Source organism: Glossina fuscipes, unplaced genomic scaffold, assembly GCF_014805625.2.
Source record: "Glossina fuscipes isolate IAEA_lab_2018 unplaced genomic scaffold, Yale_Gfus_2 113, whole genome shotgun sequence".
Classification (NCBI taxonomy): domain Eukaryota; kingdom Metazoa; phylum Arthropoda; class Insecta; order Diptera; family Glossinidae; genus Glossina; species Glossina fuscipes.
In genome coordinates, this window is record NW_023998456.1 from 871,927 (window position 1) to 890,527 (window position 18,601).

At 34.7% G+C, this 18,601-nt stretch overlaps 2 protein-coding genes across 3 annotated transcripts; one reads left to right on the forward strand and one right to left on the reverse strand.

Annotated features, from left to right (window-relative positions):
• Nucleotides 1-1,320: 1,320 nt before the first annotated feature.
• LOC119639759 (protein lethal(2)essential for life) lies at nucleotides 1,321-2,707 on the reverse strand. Of its 2 annotated transcripts, none has more exons than XM_038037396.1 (3): nucleotides 2,598-2,707; nucleotides 1,896-2,289; nucleotides 1,321-1,827 (listed from the first exon to the last, which is right to left on the reverse strand). In XM_038037396.1, exons 2-3 carry the CDS (start codon nucleotides 2,287-2,289, stop codon nucleotides 1,652-1,654), a joined length of 570 nt encoding a protein of 189 aa, XP_037893324.1. In that variant the 5' UTR covers nucleotides 2,598-2,707; the 3' UTR covers nucleotides 1,321-1,651. The 2 variants fall into 2 exon arrangements, with proteins under 2 accessions (XP_037893324.1, XP_037893323.1); XM_038037395.1 differs by having other exon boundaries at nucleotides 1,896-2,335; nucleotides 2,598-2,705.
• A 9,663-nt stretch (nucleotides 2,708-12,370) lies between these two features.
• Nucleotides 12,371-18,411, forward strand: LOC119639718 (peptidyl-alpha-hydroxyglycine alpha-amidating lyase 2). The gene is made up of 7 exons (XM_038037329.1): nucleotides 12,371-12,806; nucleotides 12,951-13,174; nucleotides 13,237-13,438; nucleotides 13,493-13,606; nucleotides 15,649-15,736; nucleotides 16,848-16,947; nucleotides 17,048-18,411. The coding sequence occupies exons 1-7, from the start codon at nucleotides 12,630-12,632 to the stop codon at nucleotides 17,349-17,351; spliced, it is 1,209 nt and encodes a 402-aa protein (XP_037893257.1). The 5' UTR covers nucleotides 12,371-12,629; the 3' UTR covers nucleotides 17,352-18,411.
• The last annotated feature ends 190 nt before the right edge of the window (nucleotides 18,412-18,601 follow it).

Genomic DNA, 18,601 nt, shown 5'->3' on the forward strand with positions numbered 1-18,601 from the left:
AAGGTGAGTTTGACCCTCTGACTCTTCAAACTCCCTTTTTGTATCTTGCTCTTTTCAAATGATTCCAAAATTTCATGAGGTTAATGCGTAGTTCTCTTTCTTTCGTTACAGCTGGCACGTAAGCAGGTCCTGCTCTATCAATTGCAAATGTCAGCGCAGAGCGCGGTGCATCTTTGATATTGAAATTTCAGGAATGGAATTGAACCAACCCTGGTTCCGTCGTTTATTCAAAGCATTCTCACTGTTCACTTCGCAAATTTTTCGGCATGTTTCTGCATGTTTCATCTTTTTTTTACTAAAAAATCATTATATAGTGAGGGCATTTTTTTAGATATTTCACCGATTTTCTAATCAATATAACTTTTTGCATAACCAAAAAATTAGAGACTATCTTCACAAAAAATGTAAGCTGAAATGTCATCTTTTAAGCAGATGTACGTGTAAGATAATCAGATATTTATGCATTAACATCATCTTGCGAAAAAAACTTTCTATATGACCTAATAATGAATTTTATAAATCAGGCGAAAAATAAACTTCATACCGAACCTTCACACCAAAAAGGCGGTCATAACAAAAACCGTAAAAAGATGTCGATCGAATCTGTTTTCAATACAGTTTGTTAATCGGATCAGAATGCGTCAGTTCAGCTGAATTTGGTGAAAATATTGCGCCTTGCAGGTTCAACACAAAAATGCTTGGACACACTTTAGATAAGCAGATCGACATTCAAGCGTACGTCAATTCTAAAGTAGAGTCGTTATAGGTTGTGCCTAACTCTAGGCAATCTGAATATCTACAAAGGTTATGAACGAGGTAACAAATTGAATAATGTGACTTCCAGGGCAGATTTCAGCTTATAATGTCAATAAACCAATAATATGGCAAAGTTTTCCAAAATTTTTTCATTTGTTTTAGCCTATAACTCTTCGTGAATCTTTTAGGATTTTATGAGATCCAAGAAACGAAAAAGTGGGACTATATCTTTTGTTCTTGCTAGGTTTAGAATGTATTTAAAATTCCTATATGCCAAACTGAGACCACACTAAGAACTTTCTCATAATATTGAAATAAATTCCAAGCTTTCAGTTAATCCATCGGTCTTAACATATTTAACGAACGTGCAAATGCAAAAGTAGACGTCATACACAACCCCGTATATCCTCGGAGGGAATTATGTATGGGATCGATGAGAATGCCTCGTTACATTAAAGACAAATTGAACAGCTGCTTACTGCGCCGGAACCATTTAACAAATTGAAACTTTGTAGCGGCAAAAGATTTTTCTTCCTATGCGATATTCAGAAAAGATAAAAATAGTTTTTTTTTTTTTTGTGATAAAAATAAATATTACAAATTTTATTTTAGTCTAAAGCAGATGTGTGTGAATCTATGAATAACTAAATTATAATTATTATTCTGTATAATAGAAAAAAAAAGAAGCATTCATGTGCCAAATAATGCAGATTTACGCAAAATAAATATGCAACAAATGTGCACTAAACGAGTGTTAACTATAATAAGCAGTCTATAGCAGTTGATATCTATTACATATGAATACAAAAAAAAAAAAAAAAAAAAAAAGAACGTTTCAAGTTTCAAGAAAGCGGAATTTTAAGCATAAATATGGTGATTCGTTTCCTTCGGCCCCTCAAGCAGTGGTTGTTTCAACTTTCTTTTCGTTATCTTCCTTGGAAGAGGGTCCCGTTTGGGCAATTGGCACCACACGTTCGCTGCCTGGTGGTGGCAATTTCTTCATGGGCGCTGTTACGGTAAGAAGACCGTCAGATGACAACGACGAAGTAACGCTGTCGGGATTAACATCATCTAAACGCGAATTAAAAGCATTTTTATGCGCTCCAATACCAAAGTATTTTAATTTAGGAAAATCTTACTTGGAAGCATATAGCGTCTCGTAAATTGCCGCGAAACGTAACCATGTTCATCTTGTTTTTCTTCATGTTTCGCTTCCACTACAACAGATCTGTCCGTAACCTTTACGGTAATTTCATTAGGCGAGAATTGCTGTACATCCAAAATCACTTCAAATTTCTCATCATTCACGTTTAGAGTAGATCCGGAGTCAAGCTTTTGCAAACCAGTGCCGGTACGTTGCCATGGCCGCAAATAGCCCGAGCGTAAAAGCGTTGGACGCGAGCTCCAAATTGAGGACATTAAATCATCGCGCCTTAATCCAGTACCGAAATGTTGATCCAAGAGGCGCGAAGTGCGCATTGGAAAATCAAGCTCATCCCACCAGTCACGGAACATTAGTGGCACTACTGACATCTACGAGAACACAAATTATTCGAACTGAATAAAACTTCTCACACAACTAACGAACGTGAAGGTGAAGGGATTTTTTCAAATAAAAACAAAAAAAAAAACAAAAGAGAGAAAAAGAGAATAAACAAAATACGAACGAAAAAAAAAACATTCACCAAAAAAATTAAAGAAAATATTTTTCAATTATTTCAATTAAATTTTTTTGATTTTTTTTTTTTTTGGTTTTTTTGTGCTTTCTTCAATTCCTTTAATATTTCAAAGTTTTTTGCACATTCACTGTGTTCCAGAAACTTTTTGGAGGTGTGTTGTACCTTTTTGAAAATTCTTGTTTTCCCGTTTACTCGAAGACGCTTGCTCTGACGCTGCCTATACTTGAATGCGGTGAATTTTCGTATTGAAAAGTTTTATATTGAAAATCTTGCTGCTTTGTTTGACTCATTTATCATATATACATCGTTCAGATGTTTTGAGAAAAGAATACGAGAGCGAACAAAAACAAATCATTTTTCTAAATATAGCGGAAAAATAAACAATTTAAAAATGCATGCGTTTCACTTGGAAATATCTTCAAATAATTATAATGGCATAACGGCATATATACATACCTGAGGTATACACACAGTCGGTTTCAAGGGAACATAGAATAAGTCAACACATTTCATATCGACGAAAACTGACAAAATTTCAGAATCGGTTCTTGAACTAACCTAACTTAAACATAATAAAATTACTTGGCTATCGAGTAATTTCCTACAACTCCCAACTCATTACACTTAGTCGATTTATTTGTACACGCTATGGGCACTCTTCCTTCTGAGAAAAGTGATCTCTAGATCTAGATATAGAAAGCAGCGTCATATTACTCTCTAGGAGGAGAAGCTCTCGTGAGGACTGCCACAGTAAATAGATCTGGGCGAATATAGATAGGAAAAGAACCTGCATTAATCTTCATACTACTTCGAATGGCAGGGCTCTCTATGTCGCTTTCTTATCTTTTTGGCAAAACAATGCAAGTTCTTCGTAAAATACTGTTACGAAAATTCCAAATTCAGTTAATGTCAGCTAAGTAATTTTCGTAATAATAAATTCCGTAAAGAAGGAAAAACCAAACGAGCATTTGCAGGCGCCTCATGCAGCTGCAGGCCGATGAAAACGATTAGCGGAAAAGCCGGCTGGGATTAGAAATAAAACCATAAATTTAGGTATAGTAAGATGCTTGTAAAATTGTATATAAATAGAATATTTGTGAAAAGTAGAGTTTGTCTGGCAAGAACGTAGAAGTTGAGAGTACGGCCAAAATAAATTGTGAACAAATATTCCTACTGTTGTGAAAGATAAAGTAGCAAAATAAAAGAACTTTGAAGTGCATTTCTCTTGATCAAAATATCCACGATCTAGTGATACGGACTGTATCGTAGCAAAAGCGAATTTCATAACAATACATTTCCCGTAGCGTTCATTATATTGTTTTGAACCACTACTTTTCGATGCGTCTTCTTTTACGATGATTATCATGCAGCCAATGCCGTTAGACACATGTGTAAAAGAAATCCAATAAAGTGCTTTATATATGTATAGCACAAGCCCTACGAAAGCGCTAGTAGCGTCACAATGGAAAGCATAAATTATTTAGTTACGTACACATTTTTGTTTTTTTTAGCATATATTGCCTTACGTTTAACACATTCTTTCCAGCAATGTTCCAATTCATTTATGCCATCTTTGGTGGCGTAAAGTTTCTTTAGATCTACAAAATTATTCACCCATGCCTGCTATAACTTCTTCCTTTGATAAAAAAGCACCAAACATACCGAAATGTTTTTTATCACCATAGTTTCACACCATAGTTAGACACGTCTCACCACTAAATAATCCACATTACTCTGCTCATGTAGCGACTTCTGTGATGGTTTGATCTGAACCATTTTCAATAGCATTCGTTTTTGCGCTAAAAACCGGCAGTGTATCAAATTTGATCAGAATATCTCAAAAATTGATGGCAGCAGACAGCTCAGAGAGCTGCGTTGTTGTTGCTTGAAGTTTGAAGAGTTCATAACAATTACGTTCCTTTCGGTTGGATCTTCAAAGGTACATTGGAAGAAAAGTTAAAGAGAAAATTGCAGAAGGAAATTTACAATACCATCGCCAACACTACTCTTCCATTAACTCTCAATTAACTCCACCTTTGTATCCAACGAATGTTGAGAAAACCAAGACCCAAATATTTTCGAGAATTCGTCTTGGTTATACAATTGCAACTCACCAATGGATCTTGAAGAAGTCTTCCTCCCCAATCTTTCAGTTGTGGACAAACTCTCACTATAAAGCACATTCTCTGCGACTGCCTTAGCATTTCCTTGGCCAGAAGTATTGCATTTGGAACGGCTAACCCTTTGCACATTCTAAAATCAGCTTCAGAACCGAACATCAATTCAATATATTACTTTATTAATACTACTAAGCTCATTATCCATTTATTTAAATTAGAGCCGATAGCCTGTGCTGCTAGTGCTCAATGTTTTTTTTTTAGTCTAAGAATTTATTTCATTAGTCTAAAATTATAATAATAATCATAATAATATAATAATAATACTTTCCATTCGTTCAATCAACCAACGGCGACTTACTTTGCACACTTTACTTTACTGTCGCAATCAGGGAGTAGAGTCAATTTCATTCCTTTGTAAATAACGTGAAGATTATGATGGTTGCAGTGCAAGATTTTTTGATTTGAATTTATCGAATTTGAAGACGATTTTGTCAACAATGCATTTGTTGAGATCTTACGGGATGCAAACGGGATGCTCGTGTGAAGAAACATGTGAGAAAATATTCGTGATCGAAACAGGGAGAAGTAACGCAAAAAGGAGAACGTTACGACTGCGTCTCCAATGAAAACGAAGGTGCTTCGCAACTTAAAAGCCCAACCAAAACTGCGAAATATCAATTTCGATAATCGATTAAAAATTGAACGCCTTTCATTATCAAATTTTAAGGCAACTTCTGTATAGTTTTAGATTTGCAGAGAACACTTTGAAAGGTCTTAAGATTTATTCAAAGGACGTTAAGAAAGGAAGCTGGGATCGCGGATTTCATCGCGATCCTATGCGAAAATCGGATATCATCAGGGTTCAGAAAAAAGAACGGGTTTCGTTGAGCCTCCTTACGAAAAATAAGTTTCGTCGAGGCTCCACGATTAGGCAGATGGATTTGGTTGTTCAGTTTAACAAGATATTACCCAGAAAGGCGTTGAACTATTATTTAATAAGTGGAATAACGTAGTCATCACGAACGATTTTGCTGTTAACGAACCACAGAGCATTAACAATGAAACGAAGAACATCAAATTGAAATTTTGGGAATATTCGCGTTATTGGCTGTTTCCCACAATTGTATGCCACAGATATAAAGTTCGACTACACAGGTATATTTTGTGAACATATAGGAGACGTTGGCACTTATTAGAGGTAAAATTTCTAAACGCACGGGACTTAAGGTCGCGACCACTTGTCAATAATGAATGCCGAAATTTAACCGACAAGATAACGACCAGAATAACTATCGCCTGTCTCTTTCCATCCTCTAAGGGCTTGTTGTTGCTGTGAGATAGTTAAATATTAAAAATTTGTACTTTTAGTGTATATCAGCATGAGTAAGTGGGTAAGAACCGCGATGTTCGTGCGCCTAAATTTCAAGTGCGGCAGAGTTTCCTTCTTTGATCGTATCTATATTGAGCGCTCAGTCGGTAAAGGCGCATAACACTTACCCATTGGACACATACCTATTAGGCTGCTGTTTCCAGCCCCTTATTTCTTTTCCTTTTCCCATTCTTTTCTGACCGTCGCTGTGTTAAACGAGCAGGGAAGTTTCCGTATTAAAAAAGAAATATATATATATATTTGAACCTATGCCTCCATTAATACACATGTCGATAATAATAAAACTTTCAGTCCTATTAACCAGTGGGTTTTTGGGTTATCCTTTTAACTAAAACCGTTCCTTCTATAGATGTTTTCAGGCCGTAAATTTTACTGAGGCAAAAAAACTGATATCAGAAATTTTCTTTCTTCTCAATACCCATCGCTGAAGGAGGGGGATTACATTCGTTTTGTCGAAATGTTCGCGATATTTAGAAGGGAGGTTCAGAAACCACGTAAGGTAAATAAATTCTTTATTAGTATCAAGCTCGAAAGCCATTTAAGCGTGTCCATCTGTCCATCTATTTGCGCAAACTCTGCTATAAACATTCTCCTGGCGCGCAAAAAATTCAACTCAGTGTTTGGGAGTTCTTGCAAGTAGGTTCATATTGAAATTGAGTCTAATCGGGCAAAGCCCACGACCGTAGCACAACACAATCTGAGACTACTTCTGCTTTCAAAAATGAAAAGAAATATTGTTTTTTGCTCGTTACTTATAAGCTGAAGCAGACACAACGATAAAAATCAGGTATTTCTATACCACGGCTAGTCCTGCAGCGACTATGCAAAAATAGAAAAGATCAGCCACGCCTACTACAAAAAATTACAAAATATCGAAGTTTTTATATCAAAGCATTTGAAGCACCGGGAAAAAAGTTCCAAAGATCATAAAAAGTCTACATAATATTGAACAGTATTAAGTGCAGACAGGTATCAAGGACTCAGTCGCAGCCGATTTTAATTCTCTTACTTCTTCAAGACGCAGACGCCATTTCCCCAAGCCCTCTTAATAATAAACAAAGTGATCTCACTATATTGGCATTCCGTGGCATCGTAAATTCGTTTTACTGAGCCTTGCCACATTAGTAGAAGATAATTAATGTTAAGGACCACATCTAATAGTTTAGATGATTAATTTTCGTTTTCTTTGATGCTATAAAGTCAAACGATTTTAATTTCTTTTGCTTGCTTCAGTTGGCTTCTCTGCAATCTGTACGGATCATTCACTTTATTTCTATGACGTCCATATTTATACCACCTATATATATACATATATGCATATATAGATGCATTCATATATTTACAGACAGCTTTAGAATGGTGTTTTCAATCTTTCTGGTTTATTATATCCAATTAATATAAATATGTAAATATATATATAAAATAAATGAAATTTAAAAATTAATTATTCGGTATTATAGATAATAAATCGTAAAAATTTGGCGTGTTTTGCAAACAGAGGACTAGGAAGCATAAAATTGAATGTCAATGGACAATGAAATATGAAAATATTAGTGAACAACAGCGGCAAAATTCTAGCGATATGACGTTGCACTCTAGCAATGCCAAGTTTTCGTAAATTTCCAATCTGTACAATGCTTCCAACTATTGTAGGCAACAAGAAGCGTCTTAGGGATCGAAAGCTCAATGCTATAAAATTCATGCTTTTACTAAAATTTGATCATTCTGCTCGTCTTTTTATTAACCACGCATTACATCTAACATAAATTGTACGAACAGATAAACGAAAAAGTTTTAGCCTCGAGCAAGCTTTGAAGAAACCTGCCGCAGGCGATCAATAAAACCGTGACTGATGCGTAGATGTCGCCTCTAACAAATAGTCGACATAATTTTTGTGAAATAACGTTTTGATAGTCTGTACACAAGTGTGGTTTACTTTTATTATTTGCAAAACGAAAGAATTTCGTGGATTGTTGTGGCCAGCCTCGTGCGTTTTAACCGACTTTATTGAACTTAGTGGATATTACTACACGGAGCGAAAGCAGTGGACTGTACTAACCGCACTGGAAACTGAACGGAATGGATACTGAAGGCATCGGATATCAAACGCAGTGAAGACTGAACGCAGTGGATACTAGCGACAGCAATGGACATCCAAAGCAGATGATCACACCAAAAAACATGAAGTTGCATGCGATAGCTGATATCCTAAAGATTTCAAAAAGCAATGTATCCACTGTTTTATTTGAAAATTTTGTCATGATCCACAATAGGGCAAAAACACTGTGTCACTATTCGACAACCTAAAGCGAAAATTGCATGGATTGAAGTTTGAATTGTGATTATGCCTCAAACTACTCGATTGATATGGCTTCCAGCGCACATTATGTGTTTGCAAATCTTAAAAACGTACTCTAGGGAAAAAGATTTGAATCAAATTATGAGATCATTGCAGACTCGGAGGTGTATTTTGAGGATTTTGACTCAAGTCGTTCTACAAAACGGGACAATGAAATATTGAAGAAGCGGTGAAGTCATTGACCTACTATCGTAACACCGTAAAATAATATGAGGTGATTGCCTAATAAAATGCAAGATTCATTTCTTTTATAGCAGTAGATGTAGCGGTCTTTTGCGGCTATTATGGCTAGGTTTGTTGAAAACACAAACTACGCCACGATGACGATGTTGGCATGAATATATTCAATTTTTATGGATATAATTGCGTTTTATGCGAAAATCTTGGTGATAAACATAGTTATTGAGCCAAAAATTCTCTTCGTTACTGAAAAAAAAATCGCAATAAACATTGTAATATTTTCCGAAAAGTTCAACGTATTCAATGCATTGAATTTATTCCGGACGGAGTAAATGTTCGGCTTCATTTCTTGAGTAATGTTATCTGTGAGCGAGGGCAACTATAATCTAAGGACATAAACTTCTACTTGGTCGTATGGTTTTAATTTTTGAAGAAAGCATAGTATTTTGTGTTTCGCAGGCTCAAAACTGTATTCAAACCGCGCATATTCGTGTTGAAAGACTTTACCTTTTGGCTCAAATTAGTTTCTTTTGCTTGCAGGCTGAAGCCTTGAAACAAACTCTACCTGTTAGAGATGTTTCTTAAAAACCGGATCGTTAAAAATGCTTCCACTTGAAATCGTAATTTTCTGTATACTGCTGATGGGTTTGTATTTCGTTGGTCTGGAAACTTTTTGTCTTAATGCTTAACCACACAGTTAACGTGACGGCTGTTACAGATGCTGTTAGAAAAAGTCTTTGATATAAACAACAATATCATTAATCTTTAAATTTGGGCAGATTGCCGATCTATGAATTAATTTTACTAGATTTTAAAACTATTCTGTCTTTCGAGCAGAAAGAATCTGGTTCTGAGAACGACACATATATGTCTAAATTATTGTAAATAATCGAAAGTGCGCACTGTTTGATAAACCTTTGAAACATGTTTCCAGGGACTACAAACATGTGATAAATTTGAGTTGTAACGTAGTTTTTCTGACAAGTGTAGAATAAGCATAATTGATTTATTTACATAATTTATTTTACTTTATTTATTGATATCGAGATGTACAAATTCAGACTTTCCAATATCTCTTCAATTGTGTGTATATTCTGAAAATTTGATGCATTTTTCTATGGATGCGGAATAATACATCCGCACGTATACGTGCGTTCATAGTGGTTCCAAGCAAAAATCTTTTATACATACAGTAAGTAAATCTAATACAAAGAGATGATGTGACAAACACATATAAATTTAAATGCATCTAAAAAGCTTTTCAATTAATACATTGCCTATCTTATGGAGCTGTATAAAAATTCTATCCAATTTATTGAATATTTTATGCTAATTGCTTTACTAGTTTGTACGCATGCATATATACAAGGCATAAAATTGCCAAATAACGAGTATGGCTTTCAAACAAGACTGTAATTAGGAACACATACCTTATATCGTTTTTTATATACAAACTGGCAAAGCAACTTAATGATATGTTTTATAAGAAAATTTGCAAAATTATATTTATTTTAAATTTCATTAATAAAATAAATAAATAAATATGCATTCATTCACATATCAATCTGAGTTTTTAGTAAAAGATTCCATACACCGGACGAAACACGTGCCATAGAAACATAAACAAAATAAAAATGTTGCGGTGAGAATTTTTCTGAGCTTTTTTTGCTCGAAAGAGTTGCAGCTTCTGCTCATTTTCATTGAAAAGTTGATGTTTCTGTTAATTTTCATCGAAAAGTTGATGTAGCTTTTGTCCATTTTCATCGAATCGTTGATGTAGCTTTTCTTTAGATACGCATCGTTTTTTGCACATCCTAATGGATGGAAAGAAGTTGAATGATTTTAATGAAGCTTTTTTTTAAGAAATAACTTTCCGTCTAAAAGCTTGAAAAGCGGTAACGCATAATAATGATTGTCCGCGTCTCCGACGTTGTTCAATATTGAATAATTGTTTGCGGTAAATCTAATTATTTATACTACATTTAGAATCATGCGCTCATTTATTAGCGTTTATTTTCTGGCTGCATCGTAAAAGTAAAGACTCTGACACACCTGCTTTACATGATTTCTGGGGTCATGAAAGCCGAATGAAATTCTTGCGCATTCGCGATTTATTCGCCTGCGATAAATTAAGTATGGAAGGCGATTTAGAAGCGACCGCAGTGACTGAAATGGACGGTGCCGCTTCTTTAGAAGCCCTACTCGACGAAATGGAAGACCTACGTTTTAAAGATTCAAGCCTTTATTGCCACAGTCGCCCGGTGCTTGATAAATTTGATCACACCCTGGTTGACTAATATTATTAGTTCGTATTCTTATTTTTCATTCAATACATTAATAATATTAAACTTTTGGCAATAGTGGAAATGTTATTTCTTTTATAACACCTATAGCAACAAAGAGTCTTTTAACTGTATTAAATACTTTGAAGCAATACGTAGGGAATAGGGATGATAAGATAAGGGATAGTGATTATTGAGAATGCAATTTAAGATTCTGATTTGATTTGATTTGACCAAAAGCATCCATAGTTCCAGTCCTCTTACGTCTTTCTGTTTACGTTTTCTGTTGAGAAAAGATGAAGCTGACAAGATGGAGATTTACGTTAATGCTCTTAGCCATTGGTTAAATGTTAACTTTATAATATGCAATTTCCCCACAACCTTTAAATCGTTTATGAAAATGATAAGAATTTCAATGTGTTCCCAATAATTATTAACAAATAAAATTGCATCTGCGGTGTATCACGTGAAGTTTGCAAATGGCATTAATTTGCTTGCAGTTAAGGCATAACTGTGAACGAGTAAATACGATTCGCCACAAAGTGAAGAAAGTTTTCAAATTATATTTATATAATTTTTTTTTTATTTACATATTGGATATTTGAATACATTGTCCAAGTGACGATTAGACAATACCCAGTTAAAAATAAATGAAAGCCTTTTTTTTTTTTGCTTATCTTTCGTAAGGTCTTGGTATTACTTTTTATACACTAGTTCGGTGTAATGAGTCAGTGCGGAGTGTTTTAATGCCCAGAAAGACTTGAAACACACCAAGATTTTATTATACAGATCGGTTCAGAACCATTTTCTGAACCCAAGTTTGTTTGCATATCTCAAGAGCATATTAGGTTTAAGCGCATGTATTCAATACCGAGAAGAACTTCAGATACGTCCACCTTTTATTATAACGCTTGATTCAGACTTGTCTGATTCTAAATTTGCCTGTCTATCTGTCCGTTTTGTTTATCGTGTTCAAGGATTAGCACTATTGAAAATAGTTCGGAAGGGATCACTTTTTCGACCACTCACCGAATATTGTAACACTCACAACGAGTTGCAACAAAAATCGCTTAGTAATAGGATTTGGACATTCTAAATTTAAGGTGAAAACTTTGGATCGGAGGGGGCAATTTTTTGTACCCCCAGCCATATAATCGTTTCTACGTAAACTGAATCCTTATATGGTAAAAGTGTATAATTTTCAATAATTCTTGATGAAATTTTGTTCAGAATAACAATTTAGGAATTAGGATCATGTAGATCGGCCTCGCTCGTCTGTAGCACTCTTACTTAGTTTAACTAACCTATTGCCACAACAAAATGTTTAACAATTGACGATTTTGGATGGATAACCTCTTGCATAAACTAACAAAAATATTTACCTAAGTGTGCGCTTAGACGTATTGCATTTTGTGTCTACATTGTAAAGCAGCGCATGTCCCAAACTTTTGCTGAATGTCATTAACAATAATGTTAGGTTTACAACTGTAAAACAACCTCATTGAAAGAATAACAAAGGAAATAAATCTTCTTTCAGATGAAAACTCACAAGCGCGGTCTGCTCCTATTTGTTCACTAAATTGATTACTCATCAGCTGGAATACCAAGCGAATCGTTTGTCCATTGGCACTTGAACTCCAAATTTTTCCTTATCTTTGCAAAATGGCTACTTTATAAGCAATGAGCTAATACCGATAGTAATAATGGCGCAGTTAAAAAAATCTCACTAACTGTCAATGTACACACAAGAGAGTCTTCCTTCCAGTTTATATACTGAAAAAAGTTTTGTTAAAGACATATGTGAAAAATTCATTTAATTTATTATCAATTTTTCCTACCCAGTATTAAATATATATATAAAAAATGATAAAAATCTTGTGGACATTTGGCGTAATGGCAGTCGTTTTCTCTGCGAATAATGTTTTGGGGAAACATTTAAGCACACATCACTTAACATACGAAGAATTACCATTAAGTCAGCGACGATTTTTTAATAACGTTAGAGCTCTCTTACAAAAAAGACTTAACCAAAATATTGTGGTAAGTAAAAATAACATATCATCAGTTGGGAAATAAAATTCATATGAATTTAAATAAATACTTGAATGAGTTTTACTTATCGACCGGATGACGTGTTCATAAAGCTACTGATAGCATTAACTGATTGTAATTGCATACATTTAGGCTGAGTCAGATTGGCCAAGTTTTAATAATGCTCTAGATTCGCCTCATAATGCGCTCGCAGATAAGGACAATATAGCGAAATCTCCTGTCGCTATACCGACCCCAGTATTAGTAGAAAATTGGCCAAAGGTTGCCCATCGTTTTGGCCAAGTGACTGCAGTTTCAATAGATCCGTATGGAAATCCAGTTATATTTCATCGGGCTGATCGATTTTGGGACTCAAAGTAAGCTAACACATCTTCTCCTTTTCAATTGCCTCAAGTACTATTGATGAACTATTTTTAAGCACCTTCAACGAAACCAATAATATTTTTTACTACATTGAAAACGGACCAATTAAAGAAGCAACCATTTACACTTTGGATGCAAAAACTGGCAGTATTTTATCGGGCTGGGGCGAGAACATGTTCTATTTACCGCACGGTTTAACCATCGACACGCATGGAAATTATTGGATAACTGATGTTGCGATGCATCAAGCCTTTAAGGTGACATTTTTTTTAATTAAAAATTTTCTATCTGATCTGATTTGTAACCATTAGCTGAGAGCATCTGAACCACAACCTCTGATAACGATTGGTACTCCTTTTCGGCCAGGATCATCAGTCAAGCATTTATGTAAGCCCACTTCCATAGCCGTTGCTACAACCGGAGAGGTAAGGAGCGATAATGTTTTGCTTTGCATTTATCTAAAGTTCTTCGAAAATATATCTAAAAGAGATGCCATCGATCGATGGTCTGAGCTAAAATGATTTTTACCTGCCTCTTACAGAATAATATTAATGAGTAGAAAAATTATATTCAGCTATGACCGAATTTTTTTCACCTACACACGTTTCACATTTATCTCAAAGGAGAAAAAAAAATCTTTACAAGCTAAATTTCGATATTCTATTACATTAGATGGATGTGACTGGGCTCAAAGTTTTTGTGCAGGCGCTGTAAGATCACCCGTAGAATATAGAATTTGTATCGTTATATCTGGTGTGGTTTTTAAGTGTCAAGCAAAAAAACATAAAAACACACACAAAAGCGCCTTCATTTCATATTTTACTCCAGCCGTACCTTTTTTGAATGATTTTGGACTATTTTCAATACTAACGTGCGTCCAAGAATTTTCAATGTTTATGCCAATCTTCAAGCAGATTTCTTAATTTTTGTGACCAGACAACAGATGGAGCGAGTAACATTTTTAGATGGGTTCAGAATTTGACGCTAATCAAGAACACATACATTATAGGGTCTCTGAAGGTTCGTTTTGGGAACGTTCTGATTAATTAAATGTATCCCCTTCCTTCGGAACCATTGAATTTTTGATTCCTAACATTTTTCTGATAAAAACTATGTAAAAAATAGTTAGAGAAGAACTCTATAGCATGTCCCTTAATTAGTAACACACCCAAAAGTTACATGTTATATTTGTGTGAATGCATAATTTTCATGAAAGTCTTCGTATTGAAGGATATTCGAACGCGGACTTTGCCTAAATATCGCTAACTTAATTTACTTGTCAACGATTTTATTAGTTTCCAATTACTGCTGTCACAGCAAACTACAAATGAAGCTTAGAAGGAATTGCTTTCCATCAGAGTCCCTAGGTGTGGTGCATTCCAAAAAATAGATCTATTAGATCCAAATTCCCTATGGTTGATTTAGTAAAGAAAAATTTTCATCATAAAATATTAATAAATAAGAACATTATAGTCGGGCAAGGCCGTCCATTAAATACCCTAGACCACATTGTCTAACACAATTCTTATTTTTGTTATAGAACACAAAAATTATATCTTCTTTCTATATAAAGACATGTTTTGCCATTTCAATAATGTTCGTCCTTGGGTCAAACCACTGTCACTGTACCGAATTTCTTCAAAATATCTCAACAATTGCGACCTGTAGATTGAACACTAATTCACATGAACAGACATCAGACGGGCAGATGGACAGACAGGCTTAAATCAATTCAGATTATGATTTCAAATCGACTGGTATAATAAAAGGTGGGTCTTTTCTAAGGCTTTCTGCGTGTTACAAACAACCGCACTAACTGGATATACCCTGTACCAAAAATGGTATAGGGTATAAAGATTCAAACTTTTGAACATATAAAAGCCTTATTTTTCATTAAAGTGCTTACATGGATTGGGATCCAAAAAATAGACTTAAGTGTCCCAAATTCAACAAAGGTAGTATTTATATCATTTAGAAATATTGAAAAGAAGGCCTTTTTTACTACATATATAGATTCAGTTTCCATAGGAACATTTCATTCGATCCAAAGTTTTCACAAATTTGGAATGATGAAATACTATCACTAAGCGTTTTTTTCGCGAAATCTAAAAGATTTTTTTCTCGAGGAGTGCTCGAAAAAGTAATCCAATCCGAGCCATTTTCAATAAAGTTCGTACTTTGGCCAAAGAAACACGTCGGTGTACCAAATTTCATCAATGATTCCGAACCAGTTTACATAATTTCAGGTGGTTCTACGTGAAGACCCTCTAGGTGTTGCAAACGTCCGCACAAGTCAATATACCCTTTACCATAAGTGATGTAGGCTATATATAAAAGTCATTTCTAGAAGCTTTAACAAAGTTATGACTGCCCACAGCTCTACTAAACGACTCTGCGATTGCTCCCGATAGCAGATGGATGTAAAAATATTTTCAGTTATCTTAATACTTTTCTGCACTTCTTTCAGTTTTTCGTGGCGGATGGCTATTGCAATCAAAGAATATTGAAATTTAATGCTGCTGGACGTTTATTACGCATCATTCCCCAACCTCCAGGTAATTAGTGTAGTAATGGAGTAAATTATTTTTTAGATATTCAATAAGCTTTTGACAGTCTTTTCAAGGGACCGCGTCCATTTCATTCACTTCTTCGACGGCTAGGTTGACACTTTAGTGTTTTTTTTATTTTTTCTCCTTAGGCTTTTCGCTTGCTTACGCGCTTCAGAGCAACTTCAAGAGTACTGGCGTCTATTTAAGGCACGATTGCATAACGTCTTGTGAAAAATACAAGAACAAAAGTGAATAGAATTTTTGGGACGAGAGTGTTGTGAGTTCGACGTAGACACGAATTTATTATTTGCGCATCGTTTTCAAAAATTTGAGATCTTCGCGGCCGTAGTCTATTTTTAAAACAATTTTAAATAATTGAATATTTGCAACAAGCATTTCCACCATGCTATTGTATATAGACGAGGAACGCAAGCACGTCGTGAAATCAATCAAAAACGATTTATTAAAAGCAAACTTCGACCTTTACCTGCAAAGCTGTTCTCCTTCTATTCGTGAATGTGTGAAATAACACAATAGCGGGACACCGGGCAGCTTTAAATATCCTACACGATTTTACTTAATGCAATCATTCGACTTTTCAAAATAGAGTCTCTTGAGAGAATTTTTAGAATTCTTGTTCTTGCTCACACAATTTTTACAATGCTTCCTCTTGCTCACATAATTTCAAACTCCCTGTTATCAGAAATACTACTTTAATTGGGCGAAAAATTGATCCAGTCGAAGATATTTTCGATAGGGTTCGCCCTTGAGCTGAAATATCTCGTAAATTGCGACCCATATGCTGAACCAAAGAAAATAAGACGGACAGACGGCTAGCCGGATAGATTCAGAAAATGGTTTTCAACCGATCGGTATAATAAAAAAAATGGGTTTATCTTAACTCCATCTTTGCATTGCAGATATCCGCACAAACTTAGTGTACTCTTGTACTACAAGTGATGTAAAGTATAGCAAGTATATGGAAATAAAATTCGGTTGATTTACAAAAACTAAAAGATTTTAAAATTTTTCTTTTTTTAACTCAACGTTATAAAACTTGGAAAATATTAGTCATCACCTTAATGAATTAAAAAAAATTCTTTTTACATTTTTACAGAATTCCTTTCGCTACAAGTACCCCATGCGATTACTTTATTGGAGCGCTTAGATTTACTGTGTATAGCTGATCGTGAAAACATGCGCGTGGTTTGTCCAAAGTAAAACTTGGTTTTCCTTTTCTTTGTTTTTTTTTTTTTTTTTTTTAATATAAAGAAAATCAAAATGATTGATATTAATTTAATTATTGTTTTTGCACAGAGCTGGACTAAAATCATCTAAAGGTGAAGGTCAGCCAGCGGCAACCATTCAAGAACCTGACCTAGGTAGAGTATTTGGTGTGGCGGCCTATGATGATATTGTTTATGCCGTTAATGGTCCCACCTCAATGCTACCTGTACGCGGCTTTACCATTAATCCGAAATCGGAAACCATCATTGGCCATTGGGGTAAATTTAAGAATCCTCATTCCATTGCTGTATCTGGCAACACATCGACGCTTTACGTAACCGAAATCGGTAGTGATTATCAAGCAAACCGTATTTGGAAGTATGTATTGGTTTAAATAGAACGACTAAAATTATTTAAGACGAGCATCTACGTTAATGTATGTTAATCGCTATCCTGAGTAAAGATAGTAGACCGTTAATGTTATTTATATATATATATATATAGATATAGATATTATACATAAAAATATGTATATTACGCATAAATGTAGTGAAAAAATGTTGCACAAAAAATATACACGCCTATAAAATAATATACACACACTCACCTGCATACATTAATATATATGAAAGTAAAATGAAAATCTTACACTCATGACCAGCAAGACGCAACCAGAGTTTCAATCCAAGACATCGATTGCGAGCTTGGTTTGCACACGATTTCTCTTTAAACACCAAAGGCACGAATATTAAACAAACCACAAACGCTTTCAACATCATTTCTTGTAACCTTCTCAGCTTTGAGCTAAAACATGCAGCCTAGAATATAAAAATAGCTATTCTAGAAGAAATAATAAGAATTCCGCAATGCTCTCTTTACACACTGGAAAATCGCAACTTGTTTTTAAATAAAAAAAAAAAAAAACTTATCAAAAATGCGATGTGAAGCCGTGATGATTTATGAATGAAAGATAAACATGGGTGAATATCAGAAATAAATACTAACTTGGCCATCCCGTCAGACATGTATAAGGTGTCACACGTAGTTTGATCAAAAAACATACGGAATTGTTAAATTATGTCTATTGTCCCGGTTACGTTATGAAAGGAAAATATGAATTTCTGAAAGCTAAGCAAAACCAGAAATGCGGAGACTACCTCTGGAGCCTCCCATGGAATCTATCTGAAAAATGTGTGAAAAACTATGTTGCGTAATAAAAGAATCAATATTAGAAGTGGCGCTTAAGAAGCAATGATTTTATCAGCATGTAAACCCGCGATCACTGACTTAGTTATCGCATTTTCTATCTATTTGGCTACTCCTGCGGAAACGTGTACTATGCGAATGCTAAAGCTTCGCAATGTCTAACTCTATGAGCATCTTGAATGCATCTGGGAAACATAATATCATTAAAATATTTAATTTTTTTATAATGACTGGGCTAAGTAGCTAGTCTTCCTTTTAAAAAAAAACAAGCCGACCATTAATTACCTTACACCACTTTGCCTAATCAAGCTACTCACTCGTTTTAGTAATCACACACCAGAAATTACATATAATTGTAATGCGAACACGTTGCACATTATATTCGTGACAGTCGCCGTATTGAAGGATGCTCAAAAAATCACATGGGGTGATGCAAAT